The 22,363-nt window shown below is 34.3% G+C and overlaps 1 protein-coding gene across 8 annotated transcripts in view; it reads right to left on the bottom strand.

Annotated features, from left to right (window-relative positions):
- Positions 1-22,363, bottom strand: part of LOC138703439 (PHD finger protein 20-like protein 1) — a 142,739-nt gene that overhangs the window by 27,295 nt on the left and 93,081 nt on the right. For all 8 annotated transcript variants that reach the window (XM_069831298.1, XM_069831303.1, XM_069831301.1 and 5 more), the window contains 5 exons: positions 21,290-21,387; positions 16,255-16,613; positions 12,164-12,403; positions 10,340-10,569; positions 6,415-6,618 (listed from right to left, as the gene is read on the bottom strand). In XM_069831298.1, coding sequence (XP_069687399.1) covers positions 6,415-6,618; positions 10,340-10,569; positions 12,164-12,403; positions 16,255-16,613; positions 21,290-21,387 — 1,131 coding nt within the window. The remainder of the gene's footprint in view (positions 1-6,414; positions 6,619-10,339; positions 10,570-12,163; positions 12,404-16,254; positions 16,614-21,289; positions 21,388-22,363) is intronic.

Genomic DNA, 22,363 nt, shown 5'->3' with positions numbered 1-22,363 from the left:
AAGACAAATTGCAATATTTACTGATATAGAATAACAAGTAGAGTAACATGCAATATCACGAGTCATGTCAATGTACTACAGAATCTTCATGTAAGATTCCACTGTTAGCGAGAATTTGTCTTAAATAATTTCGTACTATTGCCTAAATAGACTAGCTTTAATCTTGATTATATTCAAACCCCACTTTCACATTCCCGAAATTTTAGTTTCACTTCCATTCAAGTCGGTCTTTTTTATTCTTTCAGTTTTTCTATGTTCACAATGTATTCTTCATCCAAATTTATATCAGATGCATTTCAAATATTCTGCAATATGGATCAGAATCATCTTCAGCAATATCCAGACCTTTACTCTAAACCCACTGTGTGTGAGAAATATTGGAGAGGAAGAGAGTTGATAGCTTTATTGACAAGAACTCAGTATTAGAAGCTCCAATCCATTGTTTCAATATGATGCTGAACTATGATGTGAAACAAAATTATGCCACAAATATGGCAGGAGGTAGATAATATTTCCAGAGCAGCAATTTTGGTTCCAAACATTCATACTATAGTGAGAAACTGGAAAAAATATTAAACAATTATCTGTCTGCTGTTGACAATAACAAAACAGTGCTCGACAAATTGTATAAAATAGAAAACCTAGAAAACCAAATCATAACATTATGTAACAGGAAGTCAATCACACGAAAAAAAAACCTTTTCTATTATCAGGTAGTATAAGAATGTGAAAGTGTGTGTTCTTGCAGTTTTCAGTTGTTTTTATTTAATTTTACATAGATATCATTTATTGTTAAGTCTATTTAATGTTCATTTCATAATTCGAGTGAAATTTTGTGTAGTTAATTACTAGAGACAGGCAAAATATGGCATTTCATATTCTAAATACTGAAATACTAAAACAATTGTCTTTAGAGACAATTAATATTAGATACCCCCCACAAAACTGGCTTCATTTATACACTGACGGATCCTTGATCTCCAGAGAACAAGGTGCCGGTGCAGGTGTTACGTGCTGTCTATTCTCACTTTATAGATCACTTGGGTATGGAACAACAAGTTTTGATGGAGAAATCATTGCAATAAGTGAAAGTCTCAGGAATCTTCTATGCCACATCAGTAAATTCAGGAATGCAGTTATATTGTCAGACTCCAAAGCAGCTATTCTATCAATAGTCTCTAAACACACACCTTCATCTCAAACAGCAGAAATAACTAAAATGCTCTCTCAATTAATATCACTCAATAAAAGAATTGTATTTCAATGGATACCATCCCATTGTGGAATCCTGGGAAATGAGAATGCGGATGCTTTAGCAAAGAAGGGCAGCACTGCTACTTACAGACCTGTTACTAAATCTACGTATTCCTCTGTAAAAAGATTTATTAAATCTACATACTTAGACTTCAACAAACAAAATTTGATAACACAATCCCAAGGGAAAAAATGGAACTCTCTGCATCAAAATCCACAGTTAATTCCCGATTTACCACGAAAATCGTCTGTAGCTGCATTTAGATTGGCAACAGGCCATGATTGTTTGGCCAAACACCTGCATAGAATTGGAATATATCAGTCCCCTAACTGTCCATTGTGCAACTCAAACCAAGAAATGGATTCGGAACACCTCAAAATCTGTGCTTCAGTGGCTGGCCATAATAATATCTTTGAAAAATATTGGAGTGCAAGAGGTCAAATGACTTTATTGTCAAACGCCTGGCATTAGAAAACAACAACAACAATATATTCTAAATAATTCCTGCTAGCAGAATGGGAAGTATTTTCATAATTCATAATATGTAGAATGAGATTAACACCAAAAAAGTTCATATTCCATAATGTTTCGGTAAAATGTTCATATTTCATAAAAATTTTCACATTTCTTAATATGTTGCACAATTCCCCTCCATGAATATTTATTCCCCTTTAGACTCACTGAACTTGTGGCCTCAATGAATTTGAAAAACTTTAACAAAGAAAGTAGTTCCTATTCCACCTTTGTACCATTCTTTCGAATCCAGTGAAGTCTTTTCAGTGTTGCCACGTCTACTTACATATTTATGTGTAAATTAATATTTTAAAGGGTTTCAGGCAACAATTCTGCAGTGTAATTAATGGGTTTTTCATCGTACAAAACAATATTAACTGAGAGAAGGTGTAATCTTTTGACAGAAAATATGGAAAAATCACTTGTGTTGTACTGTAACCAGTGTTGAGTCCAGCCAATGCAAGAACTATTTTTTGTTTTGTGCACTTTGGTGTAGAAATTGAGTTATCCAGCATTCAAGTAAGGATCTGGATGATGTTGAATAACTGTTGAATTATAGGAGTTATTGTATTTTATTTGGTAGCATTTTAAATACAGACAAAACTACGAGTATTAATCTCTAAAATTTTGTAAATAATTATGTAAACCTACTCCAAATGGTTTAGGAACGATGAAATTTTATCTTTGAAATATTTATTTCACATTTACAAATTTTGTCAAAATTTTCTTCATATTGTGCTGGCCTCTATTTCTCTACCATCATATCTCACCTCCCTCAAATCCATTTTTATATTATCCTCCCATCTACGTTAAGATACTGTAAATAGTGAAGTCAGTATTAGCACAGTCTAGTATATACAGTCACGAAGCTTGAGTTGTGAGGGTGCTAGGAACAATAGACTGTGCCAGTACTATTTCGCATTGTCTGTAATGAGGCGATATTAGCGATCCTAGTGGTTAGCAAATATCTATGGATGTATATTTACTACGTATTGAGCTTTGTGACTGTATATACTAGACTGCGGTATTAGTGAAAGTGTGAGATAAATTTTGTAAATAGTAAAGTCAGTGTTGAGAAAGTGTCAGTTAAACAGTGTAAATAACAATCAGTGTTTGTCGAAGTGCTGATATTAGTATTATGTGGACAGTGCATAAAATAAACAAAGAACAAAGTGCAGAGACTAATTAAAGTTTAACAAGGTTAGTAACCATGTCACGAAAGTAGTATACACGACAAGCTCACCTGGACTGGCTCACCAAGCGAGTACACTTGAGCCGTCCCTATCGAGGGGGTTCATGGCTAGCATTCATTCATCCATTCATTCTACGTCTTGGCCTCCCTAAAGGTCTTTTCCCTTCAGCCTCCCAACTAGCACTCTATATGCATTTCTGCATTCATCCATACGTGCTACATGCCTTGTCCATCTCAAACATCCGGATTTAATGTTCCTAATTATGTCAGGTGAAGAATACAATGTGTGCAGTTCTACAGTGTGTAACTTTCTCCATTCTCCTGTACCTTCATCCCTCTTACCCCCAAATATTTTCCTAAGCACCTTATTCTCAAACACTCTTAACCTCTGTTCCTCTCTCAAAGTAAGAGTCCAAGTGATAAGCAACTGATAATGATTAAAAACTCCGACTTCATAAGTACAGTTTCCCCTATTCAACTAATATGTATACAACACTTTCTCCAATTTACACCATTGTTCCCATTCTCCTGAAAAATGTAAAAGCAAGGTTTCAACTATATAAAGAATTTTACATTTTATATTATAACATTATAGAAGTGTAGGTTATAACAACGATAAAAATTTATAAAAACAAAACTATTCAGAATTTATTGAGCTGACACAGTAACTGATTAAATAAAGAAAACCAATACAAGGAAATTCTTATATGAAGATTCCACTGTAACAATACATCTAACAAGGAAAGGATAAATTTTTGGAACCATCGATCTTAACGATACTGCTTCCATCCAAAAAAGAAAGTTTATGATGTAAATTAAATTAGCAATGTTAAATTATACAAAAAAGTTGCCCGGTTATTGGTATCGAAATTTGTGATCTGCAACCACTGTTATGTTCTCATCTTCTACTTCTATTAGGTCACACCAGCACACTGATGTGTAGACATGAGATTGATATTGAAGAGGTCCCGAGTTCGAGATTCATTTAATTTATTCATTTTTTCCTTACTTTCTTATCATGTTATTCCAATTTTACATTTATTGTTATACCTTTTTATGAAATCAGAAAGTAAAGCAACAGCTTATTGTGAGCGATACTAATACTATCTCAACATTATTCACTCAATAGAAATCACCAAATTTTCACTGAATATTAATAAGACGACATCACAACTATATGAGGCTGATGGTACATCTTTGTTTTATGATAAAGCCATCTCGAAAATAATTCACAAGCAAAGTCATGGCTATTCTGCCATACACTCAAACTTAATATCTTCAATGTTTTGAAACTGCATACAGGTTCCATCTTCAGGACAAATTGGTTGATCTGACGGGTCATCTACTCTGCTGCTTTCTCTAGACCATATTTACTCGGGTATTTTCCCCTCTAGAATAATTTCCCAAGATTGTTAGGACTTATTTCTTAGACTTTTATTCTTTTCGTGTAATTTCTCACTTTTACTTTAAACAAAACCAGATACTCCTTTACCCTTCAAAAGCATCTTTCGTGAAGATTCTAAGTATAGGAAAAATAAGCATGGGAAACCCAAGGTCTTTGTTCATGCCTTCTATAACGAAAAATATCTATGACTGCTCTGACAAGAAAGATGATTTGGATTTGTTGTCTGCTGAAAGTAATGCAGTCTAAAATACATGTACATTTATTTTCTTTACGTAATTAATTATAGTACGAATATTTTACATGTGCACATTAACTCCATGATCTGAGATTAGTCGAAGTCAGACAAAAGGCATTAGAAAGGACATACAGCAGTATAAAGAAAAGTCACAAAATAACCCATAATTACTGAAATTGTGTGTATGTGTGGCTATTTAGTATTAAATATTGATCTGATTAGTACTTGAATTGATACAATTTATGACCAGATTATTCTCGATATTTTGTAATTCTCGAGTAAGTTCTCCTCCCTCGATTTTTCGCCTCCGAATTTACGCGAATAAATACGTACAAAATACTGGCTAGCACTTATTAGATCAAAGGAGCTATCCAAAGGAACAAGAGAATATATTATAATGTGAATGTATGTTAAAAAAAGAAGCGTATTATATATAATTTGAAATAATAAGGCTTTTAATAATATTTGTTAGTACAGAGAAAAAAATCGAATCTCGAAGTTTCAGAATAGTAGCTATGTGACAAATATGTAATATCCATAATGAAATAGGCAACAAAATAGTTTTGTTAGCTTTGCCTAACCTAGTACTAATTTAATTCATGCCTTAATGATGGGACCTGGAAAAAGAAAGAAAAGACAAACTAATCTTTTCTTTCTTTCTTTCCTCCCAGGATTTCAACCTCGAGACCTCTTCATTATCAGTTCTATCTCTATACAGTAAGCACTGTTGCGACATGGCAGACGTAGGAAGAAAACAAGTATGTTAACTAAAAGGTAACAGACCATAATTTCTGCTACTAATAACTCGGTAACCTTTGAGTATTGCATCATTTGGCTTTACTATACGTAATTTTACATCATTATCTCTAACAAAACAGAATCATCAATATCACTGACCCCAAATTCTTATCCACTTTTCTGCAAATCATTACAGAATATACATACAGCAGGTACTGTAAATTATGCTGCAAAATTAAATTAACAGGAAATTACACATCTATCTAAACTTTCCAACACAAATCAAGCAGAGGGATTGTAAAACACAACAAAAATAAATTTTCAAATGTGTTTCTTGTACCAATTAATCTGAGATGCCAGCTTATAAAAAAATGAAAAAAACATTTAAAATAAAATGATGTAATACAGTTCAAAAAGATTATTCAGTTATCTATATTACAGAAAAAAATTATTTAAGAATAAAAACTATGGAAAGTAATAAAGAATTAGCCATCTTTAAAAATAAAAAATAAACAAAAATTATAAAGTAAAAACATAGAATATTCTGAGAAAATACATAAATAATGTTCGATTCAGTATTATTCAGTTTTATTTCATATAAGACTTAAATGTACGATACATAAGCTGTCTTCTAGTAACATTTCTCTTTAAAAAATAAGAAGAATAATCCAAACAGAAATTCCATGTCATGCATAAAAGACTGAATTTCTCGAACACTGGAAATATCATTTTAACATTACACTTATAGGGATGGGGGGGAAAAAAAAACTAGACAATGCAATCATTTACTATTTTTTGTAAGTTTATGATCTACATACTGGACCAGGCATTAAAGTACACGAAATTTAAAATGGGTACGTCATCACTTGATCAGAGGTCATCAAAATTCATGAGCAAGCTACGAGACAGGCAGACACAAAATGTATGGCATACAAAATTAAGTAATGTGAGCTAGAATAGTAATGTTACTGAAGTTTAAAATCACAAGATCGATTTGTGTTGGAAATATATATTTGTTAGTTGAATGTGTAAAATACTAAGTACTTGAAATGGAATAAAATAAGATGGTTTATTACCATTACTGTCAGTCACAACATTCAGTTTCTCCAGATGAACAATTGGTGTTTTCTTCCTGCTGTAGCGGTAAGTTGTGGGATTACTTTTCCCATTGCCAACTGCAGTTGCAGTTGCTGTTGTAGTGACAGGAGTGGTAACATCAATAGAGCCTCCTTCATCCACAACATCAACTTCCTCTGACAACTCCAATTTTGAAGTAGAAGCTGTTGACGAAAACATGTTTACATTACTGTAAAGATTTTGCAAATGCAGAAATTCATTACCACAATCCATTCCAATGTCAATGTGGACTGTGAAATAGGAGGAAAACATTTAAAAGTTTCATGAAAACAGAGTCCTTGCAAGGGAAGTTGAAGCTGAGAGCAATAAATATGCGAGCTCTAAGCTTGTTGGTCACTTGTCCCACTCCAAGTTTCACCGTTTCCCTAAAGGAACATTCCTCAACACATTGTCTTCTCTTTTCGAGATCCGAACATAAATTTTTAAATTAAAAAAATCGATAAATGAATATTTTACACCGATTTCACTGTTTCCTTTTTTTCACATGGATAGCCTAAAGAAAAATGCTGTACTACAGTCTGTTTTATAGACAGGGAGAAAGTTAGTCATCTACTGAGATGTTCTCAAATTCTTGGAATTTCCTTGCACCTAGCTTGACAAGAAGATCCAAAAATATTTTTAATGCCTTCATTTTGTTTCTCAGTTTCCATATGCTTTCTGTGTGGTTAATGTCACGAAGTAATTCAAATTTATCATATCACTAGATGACAATTGATAATACAGTAAAATTTCTTTTATATGTTTAGCACTTACATGTTTTTTTTCTGAAGTCCCAGTAAAATTCCTATACTTTGCATGTTAATAAATTTTGGTTATACGTTTTTCATATCCCAGGAGTTACAAAACGTCATTTATACACTCTAAATCAATTTTGCTCGAAATTAGGTATGCTATAAGATCGCAAAAATACAGCACATGTCCATTAAGATGAGGTTCATTTTGAAATTTAAGAAAATTCAAAGCTGTCCATGCTTGCCTTCAACAATCTTGTGTTCTTTAATTAGGTTGTTACTGCTTTAGAAACAATGAAACATTTTGTAATATATCATGATGCAATTGAACAAATTATGAAAGAATTATCACAATTTCAGTGCATGGTTTATCCTTTATGAGCAAGCAGTCCAAAATTACTGATTTTTTTTAAATAAACACATATTATTAAATGAGAATCACACAGGAAAAACAAGACAAGTCAATGTTGTAAAATTTTCTGAATTGAAGTTTGAAATGTAATATATCAGCCAGCTTTGGCTCTAAGGAGCTACAATATCCTACAAACAAACACGAATTTAAGATATACAGGAAAGCCACTACAACCACAACACACATACACAATTCAACAAATCATCTCATACAACATAAACATGCAGCTGTCCATACATTGACACACAGATTAATTAATACACCAATGAACAATGACAACTACATTGAAGAACTAAATACAATAAAATATATAGCACAAGACAACAGATACAATTCTAACATAATAAGACATGCTAATAAAAACAAAAGGCAAAACTAAAACATAACAAACCAACACAAATAACACACCAGAATAAATACATAACATTAATGTATCACAATACCAATACATACAAAATTGCAGCTCCATTCAGAAAATTAAAATACAAGATAGCATATAAAACAAATAACACAATACAGAAATATCTAAATAATCACATCAAACAAACAAACAAATACAATTCAACTGAGGTTTACAAATTAAAATGTAATAGCTGTCCAGATTTTTACATAGGATAGACTGAAAGGTAATTCCAAATAAGATACAATGAGCACATTACAGCAATAACTATATAGTATTTAGTTGCGTAATATTTGCTGCCACATAATTTACGCACCCCAATTTTTAAGCATTTTTCTTCTTAGACGTTTAAGTGAAATGTTACTTTACAATAATGAACTAGTCAATATATTCAATATTCATTACATGTCAACTCACAAACAATAATCAATTTTGAAAAACCATCCAACAACTATTGCATTTCATCCGCTCACACATAAATCTGTTCATGAAACGAAATTTTCAAATACAGTGAAACCTGTTCAAGACGGAAATGACATGGTCCTAATTTTTTTTCCGTTGTGGACAGGTTTCCGTGTTATTCAGGTGTGAAGTTAAAATGGAATATTTTATCATTTGCATAAATGAAAAACAAAATGGCATGCCGCAAATTGTAGGAATTACAAAATATTCCCTTTAACACTACTGACATTAAATCAGCTTCCTGTCACTTATTTAATTGGTGAATGATCTTGATGAAAATCTCATTTCGTGTATAAATTGTATCGTAACTCACTCATTAAACACTGTAAAGTTTATTAATTACACTAAATTTAATATCTAACACTATATATAATACTGTACTGTATATTACAGCACATTATTTAATTGGACTAGGAGACTAGAAGCCTTGAATTCTGGATTATCTAATTTCTTTGTCAGTTCAAGGGTTTTCTTTGTAGAATAAGTCCAGAAATTTGCATGATCTTTGAAAGGGCAAGAACAATCAACTCCCACAACAGTTCATTTATTTCTATGTAACCAGTTGTTTTCTCTTTCTTTTTATGTCACCATTATTGACCGCAAGCCACTCACTCATGATACGGCCTTTATTTTTGAAAGTGTTAAGTTACACCAGAGTTTTCCATTCATAAATTTCAACATCATTTTCCATACTCTTCGTTTCTCATTTTCCTCGATAACTTTTACTTCATCAATTAATGATAGTGCAACATTTTTACGCAACTTTTTTTTTATCACGAAATCACTAATACTCTTGCGTTCTATCCAGCTACGACAGTATACAGGAGTGAAGCATTGAACATCTTTGAAGGGACTCGTCTGCCTAGTCAATAGGGTAATAAAATTTATGACCATCAGGCCAACACACCCTCGCACCCTCAAAAATTTTACAAAGAAAACTTGTTTTTATTTTTGTGACCTACTAGTATTTCGTACATTCCTTGAAAGCACATACTGTTTCAAAATATAGTTCACATTAAAGTAGTGTGTCCAAAATATTATTTCCGTTTTGAACAGTAGCAGACAGTTTCCGTTTTATTCAGGAAAAATTACACATAATACATATGAATTTTGCTGGGACCAATAAATTGTTCCGAAATAGACAGGATTCCGGATTATTCAGGTTTCGATTTGAACAGGTTTCACTGTACTACAAAAAATATGTATCAATAAAATCTGAACAAAGTTGTCATGAATTTTTTAACTGGTTATTTTACGACGCTTTATCAACTGTCATGGTTATCTAGCATCTGAATGAGATGATGGTAATAATGCCAGAGAAATGAGTCCAAGGTCCAGTGCCAAAAGTTATCCAGCATTTGCTCTGAATGGGTTGAGGGAAAACCCCAGAAAAAACATCAACCAGGTAACTCGTCTCAATCAGGACTTGAACCCTGGCCCACTCATTTCACAGTGTGGAGTAATGGTCAGCGCGTCTGGCTGCGAAACCAGGTTGCCGGGGTTCGAATCCTGGTCGGGGCAAGTTACCTGGTTGAGGTTTTTTCTGGGGTTTTCCCTCAACCCAATACAAGCAAATGCTGGGTAACTTTCGGTGCTGGACCCCGGACTCATTTCACTGGCATTATCACCTTCATATCATTCAGATGCTAAATAACCTAGATGTTGATACAGCATCGTAAAATAACCCAATAAACCCACTCATTTCACGATCAGGCATGCTGTTATTTCATACTGGTGGACTGTAATTGAATTAAAAGCAATAAGTAACACAATAAAAGAAAAAAAAATACAATATTTCGAGGCACCTAAAGTTAAGACAGGTGACAATGCAGTTTACATATCTGACATTAATCTCTCACCTATTTTGCGTCTCCGATGAAGAGGCTCAAAATGGAAGTCTGACAAGCGACGTCTACGAACAGTGCGAAGTGATTTTGTCAGACTGGTACTGCCTTGTGCATTGGGAATTGGTAATGGAACCTCAGGTAGAAGGACTGGAGGACGAGAAGGAGGTGCCTGTCTTGGACCCACATCAATAACCTCAACGTATTCTTCACCTTCTTCAACTGCTTGGAATTTATTCTTCACTCTGTAGGAAGAAACAAATAGTGTCTCAGATTTTATGATATAGGTTTGCAGCTATAATATTATTATTTTTTAAATCTATTTATTTATTGTCATTTTACCATCCAAGGTCATATAGTAACAAGTGAAACCTTGAAGTAGTATTCAGTTCACTTTGTCAAGGACAGTTGTGTAGTCACTGTCCTGTAACACCTGCTTACAAAGTGTGCTGATAGAGCTATATGCGTAGTTGCTTTTATTCAGTTCGGTTTTATTATTTCTGAAACTGTAAATGAACTTTTAGTGTTCATAGTAAGGAAATTACAGCTCATGCATTTTGTCAAGATACTCACGATGTGCAGTATGGGACCAACGTTTACGTGGAGGGGGTAGGAGTAGAAGGGAAGGTCGGGCATGTGTCTACCGAGTTCAAGGAAAAAACTAACCCTTTCCCCTACAATTCGTAAGTAGACTCATCTGATCTCGTGCGCAGCTCTGTAGGAAGACTGAGGGAATGTCTTGACAAAATGCATGAGCTGTAATAACCTAGCAATTGCCTTAGCAATTCTAGAGAAACCACCAAAAATCCTAGTCAAGATTGGCTGGTGCCGGGCTCCCAAATGCGAGGCTTTGAACTGAATTAAATTTAATGGAGGCAGGCACTATGGCCCAGCACTGCAACCTGTTAAGATCTATTGCACTGATCCTCTGGTGACGCATTCCCAAACCCACAACAGCTGACCACACTAAGGTTCTCTGTATGTCCAGGTTTCGAGCAGGCAACCCCATTCGTCCCTAGGCCAGCACCTCCATGCGTTGTCAGCTGGCATTTGGGGAATGCTATGGAATGATAACGAAATGGAGAAATGGTAACAGAATGATGTAAATGCTTAATTTGGGAAAAATGGGAGAACCCCAGGAAAAACCCCAACTGTGACCCTGTCCATCACAAGTGTCACTACGGATTTTTTTCAAGAAAAAAATTCCTGACCTGACCGGGAATCGAACCAGGGCCGCCTGTGTGACAGTCTGAAGGTCCGACCATTCAGCTACCACAGAGGTTCAAATGTGGGGCTAGTATTATTCTTATTAAATGTTTCCGAACACAACTGAGTTTAGGTACTTTTTGCAGAATCAATCAACCAGAAAATTGTTTCTAACAAATGCTATACTACTGTAACCAGAACACTGAATACCCCAATATTGCAATTTGAGAAATTATAAAATTATTAATCTATCATATTAATAATAACAACATTAGTAAATTAATATTTCATATTTACTTATTTATTTTTGGTCAGATAAAAGATAAACTTCGGAAAGAAGCTTTATTAACCACACTCCCAGAATAGCCCAGAAGAACAGCTGTTACTTTATTCCTTATTGCTTCATTGCCTAGGTATCCTACCAAGCCCTTATTGTATCCTCTGCAATACCTTGGACATCATGGATGCTGATCATATCAAAATTTGCTATCACTCTCAGCTAACAGTCTTGTGAACGGATACTGGGAGGTCAGAGAAAAAATGAAGTTCTAAACTATTTAATTTTGAGTTGTACTCTTGCAATTGTCTTTGTATATTCTCTGTACAACAAACATTGAGAGAAAGAGATCTAACCGCTCAGTAGTGGCTGCTTCTTGGACATGTGAAGGAGACCGAATTACTGGCATTAAAGTTTTAATTGTAGTCTGAAGTTCCTTCTTCTCTTCTCTGTGTGTTACTGCCGTGGCAATATCCAATACAGGTGGTGATGTATTGTCTCTGGTGTCAGCAACTATTGGTTTCTCTTCTTTGGGCTCCTTGTTATCACCAGATGAATCATCAACTGGTGCACGTCCTTCACCATCACCAGTCATTCTGATCACAAATATCACCAAGAAATATAAAGAATGTCTCTCATAAATCAATAATGAACATCCAAGAAAAGTTTTACTAAATACCATAACATCATGTATCTTGGTATAGCAAATGGGGAAAATGCACTTTATCTTTTTTCTACTCTTTAATTGGAGGAGAGAAATGTAGTATATGGTTTTATCAACGACGACATTTAAATACAAATATCATTACAATACATATTTAATTGAATATGACAGTAATTAAATTATCAATAGAAAGTTGCCTTCAAATAAGCAGGTATTAAACGTACTTTTCTTTAATATGCAAAACGCAAAACTGGATTTATGAATAAGTGTGAGAATAACTTATCGTATCTTTTATTTATATTTTATATTTAATTAAAATAATTACTCTCCTTGTTCTGTATCACATAAAAAGCTTATAAAAGGCATTGTAAGACACAGCTTTCCTTTATTTGATGTGTTTAAAACTTTCCACGTGATCATTTGATCATTTTTTTAAAAATTGGAACAACTTTAGGGGGGGGGGGGGAGAGTTAAAAAAATACAAGAAATTCCACAGGTATAGCTAAGAGCTAACCTAATGTAATGTTACGGGAAGTGAAACTTCTCAGATTAGCATTCTGCTTAGTAACTTGCATTAGGAGCTATGCATACATTTGTTTACTAACTTCTTACTCTGTGATTTATTGCTATCCTACTCTGAAATTTTTCACACTTAAAGAGAATTAAATGCTGAGATTTATGTAATAATTAGGGAGTAATGTATGGAGAATACAAACTTGAATAAAAAATGAGTATTACACTAAAAGCATGATTTTCAATGAGACTAATATCGATTTGATATGATAAACTTAAAGCGAGAAACGAACATTTATATAGATTAGTGCACACATTTGTTTTTAGAATTTTCATGTTATAAATTCCAAAACAATGAAGTTTGGTCCCAACAAAAACATGGTTAATTTTATTTACTGTTAGAAGGAACACAAAAAATTTCAATCAATTGTGAAAACGTAAGATCAAAACCTTTCAACCAATTTTGAACGCATAAGGTCAAAATGTTATCCAATTTAACCTGGAATGACTTCCGAGGCTTTCCCTAGCCATGGGACTGAAGCCGGATGGTCTATGGCGAGTCCTCGGCCTCACTCATTTCACCTCTTTGGTCTGATTACCTCGTTGGGTTTTTTCCGAGGTTTTCCCCAACCACAAGGCAAATGCCGGGTAAACTTTTGGCGAATCCTCGGGCCTCACCTCATCTCACTACATCTCGCCAAAATATTGTAAAAAAATGTAAAATACTGTAAAAATGTCATTGTTATATTGTAATGTAATTGTAATATTGTAAAATTTTGACTTGTTCCACATCTTAAAGCTTTATTGCTCATGTAAGATCTATGGAATATAATAAATGAAATGAAATGAAATGAAACTCGTATGTGCATGCGTGCGTGTCTGTGTGTATGTGGTGGTGTGGTTGGTACCACACTCTGACCATCATTTACCTCTGGTTAGGTCTCAGTACTCTAATTCCTAGGCTAAATTGCTGCTCTACCAATTGACTACCCAGATTTCTACTATATCTTCTTAATAAATGAACTTTTTTTTCCACTAGAGGCCTGTCTGCTATATGCTCCGAATACACCGCAGCCTGTGGCTTATTGTGCTTGCCTGAGTTATTTATTAATACCAGCTCATTATACACTTAATGAAGGAATACAGTCCTAAAATGACACCTTACACTTTAACAAATACAAATGTGTAAAATAAAGAGCGGCACAAACATCGTCACATGATCAAAGGAGGCAAGTTTTAATTAATTAAAATTATACTGAAACTTTTAGAAACAATCTCTTGCTATTTATGAGAATTACTTTAAAATTTAGAGTATGTATTATATTTCTTGAATAAAGACCATTTCCTAGGACGTCAAAAATTAGAGAGAAAAAAGCAGCACAACCATGACATTATTGGGTCTCTATTGGGAAGTACAGGCTTCAGCAGAAAGATATGACGTTTTCAGGTTGGCAGTAACTGTGGCTTAGACAGTCATGCAATGTGGTAGTATAGGGAATGAACGCCATTATTGATGCCATTTCAGTTTCAATGGATCTGTGAAACGCATCGCATCGGGAATTTGTTGTGGAGATATTTTGAAAAGAAATGATTCAGTAGTTCTTAATCAGCATAGGTTCCGACAACAATTCAATGCAGGTCAATATGGCAAGTTCCCGAACACAATTTTATTGTGGGTAAATAATTTCAGAACGACTTCTTCAGCATCAAAACGTAAGTCAAGAGAAAGGCCAAGGATACACTATACCACAAGATACGGTAGGCATGCCAGTCATGAGCTTCAGAGTCAGGCACTAGGAGTGCATTATAAAAATTGGACGTCATTTGGAGGGTGTAATTTTCAAAACCTAATTTTGTTCTTTTGCATTAGTAAATGGCTATAATGCCTCTTTGCAATAAAAGAATAAAAACCAGCTTACATTGAAATACAATAATTGTGTTGTCTCACTTCAAAATCTTTTTGCTGGATCTTGTATGAGAAAAAAATTCTACAAGCTAATTAAGTCATCATTAGAGCCCGGATGTTTAAGCATTTATTTTGGTTAAAATAGGCAGACATATAGGCACTAAAAATAGTAAAAATAGGCAGTGAAATAGGCATTTATTATTCATGGAAACACACAAATAATAGACAAATACTTAATAAACTATCCCCTACAGTACTTACTTTCCTTGGTTACATGTCACAACAAGATGCTTTTTTAAGTTGTCAACTGTCATAGTGAGCCGTCTGTCAGAGAGAACGTTTTTCATGGTTGAAAAAGATCTTTGTACTTCTACTGAAGTGATTGGAGCAAACTTAAAACAACTTATTTCAGAAGAACTGTCTCTACTTTCTTTCAGAGATCAGGGAAAACCGACTGTGTATTGTCTCAAAAAGAGGGGCGTGAGAAGGGATTAGAGACTTCAAAGTATGCATGATTTGTGCGTGCAAGTGACAGCAGTAACGGGACATGGAAACTTGCTTTTAATATTTCCATCATCCCCTTCCTTTTGCTGGTAAACCCCGAAGTGACCTGAGCACTAAGAGTTATACTGTTCAAATATCTTTGCTAAATGACATAAAATGGAATCGGTAGGGAAGAAAAGTTTACTGACTTCTTGAAAACATATGGTATTGCTGAAGAATAAGATTCTCAGCAAATATTTGTATGAGGTGAATATATATTTTTAATTTGTACAATCGTTCGTTTTTGTTTTTTAATATAATTTATGTGCGCCTTTTTTAAATGCATATAAAAATATAGAAAATATACAATAACGACGTAAAAAGGCTAAAAAAAAAGCAATTCAACCTTAAAATAGGCAACGGAAGCTAAACTAGGCAAAAAAAAAAAAAAGGCAAAATAAAAATTGGGCCTATCGTCCCAAAATGTGTGGAAACGTGTTTACCTCTAATAGGTCTTTCATGCATACACTCAGTTTAAAAAAAAGGCATTTTCTCTAACATTCAGGCTCTACTCATCACCATTAAACAAATTTTCTTGAATGTGAGTGAGAGAAAATGTGTGTAACATTTGAAAGCAAATTAAAACTAAGATTTTCCATACAAGTTTAATTTCAAGACATGTTAAATATATGAAATATCTGTTAGCACCTACTGTCATGTGTGGGAATCAATCTGAAGACAAAGTGATGTATGTGATTAACTAAGAAATATTAAAATGAAGATTTGTACGAAGTGGTTCACTAATATAAGACAGTGATTTCATATATTTACTGAATTTTTACTAATGTACATTTAGAAATTCAAATCTGAAGGATACTCACCCTTTTCCAGGTTTCTTTGCTGTGACCACAGACTGCTGTTTCTCCTTAGACGTTACCTTCTTTTTTTCAGGCACTGGACTACTGTCTCCTGCACCTCCACTGCCAACTACTCCCCCAACCTTATTACCTCCAACTCCCACTGACACACCAGACTTAGTTTTACGAGTTGCCTCTGGGCGATTGAATTTGTCTACATATGGAGTGCCACTAAGGCCAATGGTACCAACACCACTGTAGCGTGACTTAGGCATTAAGTCATCAATTGATTCACCAATTGTACGAGCATATGCTAGATCAGCTACATTTGGTGTCGATCCCATAAACTTATTATATTCTGGATGATAATGCTTGATGTGCATCTGTAGTAAACCAGAGAAAAACAAAAAATATGATATATAAATAAATCAATCCTATTTAAATAACACACTTTTAATGGTTGAACAGAGTAAAAAAAAAAGCCTAACACGTATGAATAAAACTAATATCACTGTCATTGTCGTCATCATTGTCACTGTTATTGTAATTATCAACGCCATCACCAACGTCATTATCATCAGTTGCTGTTTCCACTCTTGCTCTTTAATTTGTTACTACACTATTAGCTGATAGCAATCAAAGGAAATTAAAATATGTTAACTCTAATTTAAGAAGAGCTAATGAATAAATTTAAAAAAAAACTTCAAATAGTATGATACAAACATCAAATTAACAGCTAAATAACACTCATATTTAGAGCAGTGATCGGCATTTTTTTGACTAGCGAGACAATCCCTTAACACACAAGCAGGACGGAGGGGTAAGGCATGATCTCCCTCCCTCCCCTTAGCTATCACTTGTTCATTCAAAGTTACACAGTGTTCAAGTACGCACGACAGGATCAGTTGTAAAATCAAAAAGAATTTCGCGTGTAATAGACAAACATCTCTTTGCTCACAAGGGAGGGTTTTCAGTAGGGCATGATGAATTTGGCTGAAAGTGATCATGTATACTGATTTAAGGTTCCTGAAAACGATGGTGAAAGTCTCTCATTTCAGAATTGCATATTTGTGAAAATACAGCAAATTTAAAAATCTGGATTGCATGTCGTTCTTGCACGCAGCTTGCTCATAATCTACTTGCAGAGAGCATTAGAGGTGAGGAAACTGCTTTCTTTCACCCCTGTTAGAAATCTGGAAGTGGAATATGTTCACATTTGCATTTAAGACAAAATGGATAACATTTAGGGTAAACTCACTTGTTATGTTCACACAATGATAATCGGGTTCACCAAGAAATGTTCAGGACACAGCATCTTTTCACAATACAGGCATCTTATAATGGCTGCTTCTTCACACTCATCGACACAACAGATACTATTTCCCACACTCAACACAAATGAAGGGCTTCTGTGAAGCAAAGGGCACTTATTGCCATGTGTATAAGCATGGTACAGATCACGCAGAAGTTTCAGCAAGCGAGCTAATGCTCTGCGTGTGACGTAAATACTGTAGATAATTTCAAATTAAACTCAGAGGACGGATTACGACACAAGAGACCTTCACCATCGTTTTCAGGAACCTTAAATCAGTTTACATTAAGGGCAGTGACGGCTCGTGAACTTGTGGATTGGGAGAGCTGCACTAGATTTTGGTACATACAAATTTCACTTCTTGATACCATTACTAAAAAGTATAGGACAAAAATAAATGCACTACATATTGAAAAACCAAAACTTTCTGACTTAGTTGGGAGATGTCTGTGGCATCATTTGCTAAAAAAAAAACCTAATACCATCGATTTCAGTCTGAATTTCTGATCAGCAGACACTCAACTTGCAATCTACCAGTTCATTCTGAATTGTGTTAGAATTACCTTTAAACAATGGCATGTTCCAAATGATTTTTGAGAGGCTCGTTTAAGATTACTCACGGACTGTAGCAACCCACGAAATACACCAGAGTCCTTCAAATCGTTTTTTCATCATGTCCCTTAGGGGAAGTTCATATTGACCACAAAATTTGATACAATCAATATTTTTTAAAATAATTTCACGATTTTTTTCTCACTTCTTGATTATGTTTGAGAATGTTTGTTCTGTTCGTTTCACTTAATTGTGCAGCAATATCAGTTTTGCCTAACATAGCCAATGAAACAACATTTTTCAGGTGAGATTGCGAAGATTCGTGCTTTTTAATTTTTAGGGGCTAATATCCTAAATCTGTCACACCACTCCTAGTCTATGCAGTATCACCACCGAAGAGTAGGCAACCACAAATGCTTAGCGTAAATTTCATTGTTATACTTCCTTACATATATGCATTATTTCCGCTGGATGAAGCTTGAGTAAGATTTAAGTCGGGTAACGAATGACCCTTTAATTTCACTTCATTACATCAATTTTTTCCACAAGGTAAATTTGAGAAAAATAAAATTAATATTCTGTATTTCACACACACTCATGCTTGCACATTTGCACTGGTTAAGTTAAGGAATTAAAACGTCACACCAAAGCAACACTCAGATATACTGATGGTCACAATTTTCTAAAACTAGAAAAGAAGTCTCTTTCGTATTTTACGTGCTATATCAAAAGGATTATACTCATGCAATCATTTTGAGTTAAGGCAAATATTAGGTTCTGCTGGAGACTGGATATATACGTAATAATAAGGCAAAAGAGAATATTAATTTCGTTATATTAACTCGATAAGATTCTACAACAATAAGTACTGTATGTGAAGAGAAAATAAAAATTTTGTCATCAAGTTTCAAGGGAATAGAGAATCTATTTGACGTAGCATTACAATAGCGGTGTGGGAGGGGAGGAAAGATCTTCCCTTGTCGCCTGGCTCTGCAAGCCACTGCAGCGAAATATGGGTTTTAAACAGCGGCAGTTTCCCTCTGCTTCCCTTCACCTCTCTACCCCCTGACCAAGCAAGAGACACTCTCTATGATCTGTCCCACCCTGCAGATCCCAGGACGACTTTGAATGCAGAGTCATTTCCAGTACAGTCGATGCGCAAAAAGATAATGCATACGATAATAGCACATATTCCCGGCCAGATGAAATATAAAGCAATTTACCAATAAAAGCAGTAACAATTCTTCTACAAATTAAAATAAATATTATTTTTATGTGTTCTCAAATTTTTTCTCCAATAGGATCTGTGGAATACAAAAAATCTGATCAGTGGTCAATTTATTACGCTTAAAACCACATTGATGATCCCCAATAATTTCATCTACATATGGAGTTAATCTTTTCAAAAGAATATTGGACAAAATTTTGTATGATGTCAATAAAAGTGATATTCCTCGATAGTTACTACAGTTAGTCTTTTTCCCCTTCTTATAAATAGATACAATTAAGGACTTCTTTCATTGTTCTAGTATAATTTCCTTTCCTCGAATAGCAAGTATAAGGTTATAAATTTCATTAGATAATGCATTTCCATCCTTTTGTATTAATTCTGCTGGAATTTGATCGATAGGTGGAGACTTTTACTTTTTCAGGTTTTCTATCGCAATTTCGACTTCAGAAAGTTGTTGTTGTTGTTTTCTAATGCCAGGCGTTTGACAATAAAGTCATTTGACCTCTTGCACTCCAATATTTTTCAAAGATATTATCATGACCAGCCACTGAAGCACAGATTTTGAGGTGTTCCGAATCCATTTCTTGGTTTGAGTTGCACAATGGACAGTTAGGGGACTGATATATTCCAATTCTATGCAGGTGTTTGGCCAAACAATCATGGCCTGTTGCCAATCTAAATGCAGCTACAGACGATTTTCGTGGTAAATCGGGAATTAACTGTGGATTTTGATGCAGAAAGTTCCATTTTTTCCCTTGGGATTGTGTTATCAAATTTTGTTTGTTGAAGTCTAAGTATGTAGATATAATAATTCTTTTCACAGAGTAATACGTAGATTTAGTAACAGGTCTGTAAGTAGCAGTGCTGCCCTTCTTTGCTAAAGCATCCGCATTCTCGTTTCCCAGGATTCCACAATGGGATGGTATCCATTGGAATACAATTCTTTTATTGAGTGTGAGTTCGGGTATAAATGACTCAGCAGTTTGTATTTGAATATCATCCCAATCATTTCTATTTGGCCTATGTACATTTAGTTGTTGCCCAAAATAATTTCTTCATCTGTTCAGGATGGAATGAGTGTCTGCAAGTAAGTCACCATTCTCATCCTTGATCACATTTATTCTTGCCTGATATCTTATCTTAAATTCTTTTATGCCTTTATATAAATCTCTAATGTTTTTATTCTTAATATTTGTTCCTAGCTCATTCAGTTCTTATAATTAAAAAAAAAAAGAAATCAAATCGTACACAAATGAAAAAGAAATAAATATATATTGACATCAACTTAATTGAACTATTTCTTAGTTTGGGTATGTTCACTGTCTGCCTCTACAAACGCAATAGTGAAGATGTTCTGCACTTCTCTTCTTATGCTGCTCTCTTTCCACCATCCCCGTTAATGTGTTTTGCAGGCTGTATTTCATATGGCATCATCTTTGCCGACTACTCATATAGAGTATTATTCCAAAATAATTCTGAATCATATATCTATGTCTACAGAGTAAATGAGAGATTTTTAAAACAGCTGTGCCTGTACAGCTGAGCAATTGTAGCAAAAACAATTATTTCAACCTTCCAGTTAAGTTGAGAAGGGGTACAGATTGGACTTCACTAAAATTATGATTTAGTCAACCCAACAAGTAGGTTAACCTTCTCATCCCTCTTTTTACACCTGAACACGAAGATAGAGCCAATCTTCGGAATGTTATGAATTCCTTAGTCATTAACAGCAATGGAAAAAGCTCAATCTATATCTTGTCTTAACAACGCATCACTGCTTGCTTCCCCTTTTAATCCACTTCCAGTGAAAGTTCTGTTATTATTAAAATTGGAAATAAATAACCTGTATAAACAAAGTCACAGTTATCCATTTGTTAGAATAAGATATTTTTGCTGGAGAAATGTAATATGTTGTCGAAAAAACATGCATTGCATTTGAAAACAGTTACATCAGGTAAACTAACCTGCAGCAAATTTTCTTTACGGAAATTCTTGCCACAGCCATCTTTGGGGCACTTGTACGTATTATTTTCCATCTGAATTTTTAAGCCACCAACCAGAACTGTAAAGAAAAAAACAATGGTATTTACTTAGTGAATGAAAGCATTCCCTCTCGTTTGTTTAACATCAATTCACTTAGCATGCTAATATAATTTGTTTTGACATTGGTTCAATTTATCAGCTATCACATACAGATTAGATAGCTCTATAGTTTCCGAGAATGCATTTGCAATTAACTTATTGTTTCTAAATCTGTGATACCGGTATACATTTTTTATCACACTGAGGTCAACAACATTTGAACAATGCTTCAGATAAATATATTATTATTTCCAACAAGGAGGAGAAGTGAAATATTCCTTTCTGTCTAGAATTATCTTCCTTCGGTAAACAGAGTATTATTCAAAATCAACATTAATGTATCATATTTCACTCCCTAGTACTTTCTCTGTGAATGGGATAAAACCTTTTGTATTTGCGGCATAGCATAAAATTATATATATATATATATTTTACGAGAAATCTAATTTTATTATACTTCCATTTTTTTTATTTTTATTTTAGTAGGTTATTTTACGACACTTCATCAACATCTTAGGTTATTTAGCATCTTAATGAGATGAAGGTGATAATGCCAGTGAAATGAGTTTGGGGTCCAACACCGAAAGTTACCCAGCATTTGCTCATATTGGGTTGAGGGAAAACCCCGGAAAAAACCTCAACCAGGTAACTTGCCCCAACCGGGAATCGAATCCGGGCCACCTGGTTTCGCGGCTAGATGCGCTAACCGTTACTTCACAGGTGTGGACTTATACTTCCAATTTAATTATTCATTCATTCATAGTTTTCTGTCGATTGGTGTATAAATTGTTTGGAAGTTTTCTTTACATTGAGTGATGTTTCCTTGTGAGTACCATTTTGATTATATTTCTTTCACAGCCTTCTTCAGGAACAACTGAAGTAAGAATTAACAAAGCTGCCAATAATTTCTTCTCACTGGGCTGCGAGTGCAACACAATCAAACTTCGGTATACTTT

Source organism: Periplaneta americana, chromosome 7 (assembly GCF_040183065.1).
Source record: "Periplaneta americana isolate PAMFEO1 chromosome 7, P.americana_PAMFEO1_priV1, whole genome shotgun sequence".
Classification (NCBI taxonomy): Eukaryota; Metazoa; Arthropoda; class Insecta; order Blattodea; family Blattidae; genus Periplaneta; species Periplaneta americana.
Note: the sequence above shows the minus strand (reverse complement) of the source record. Positions and strands in the feature narration are given on the sequence as shown.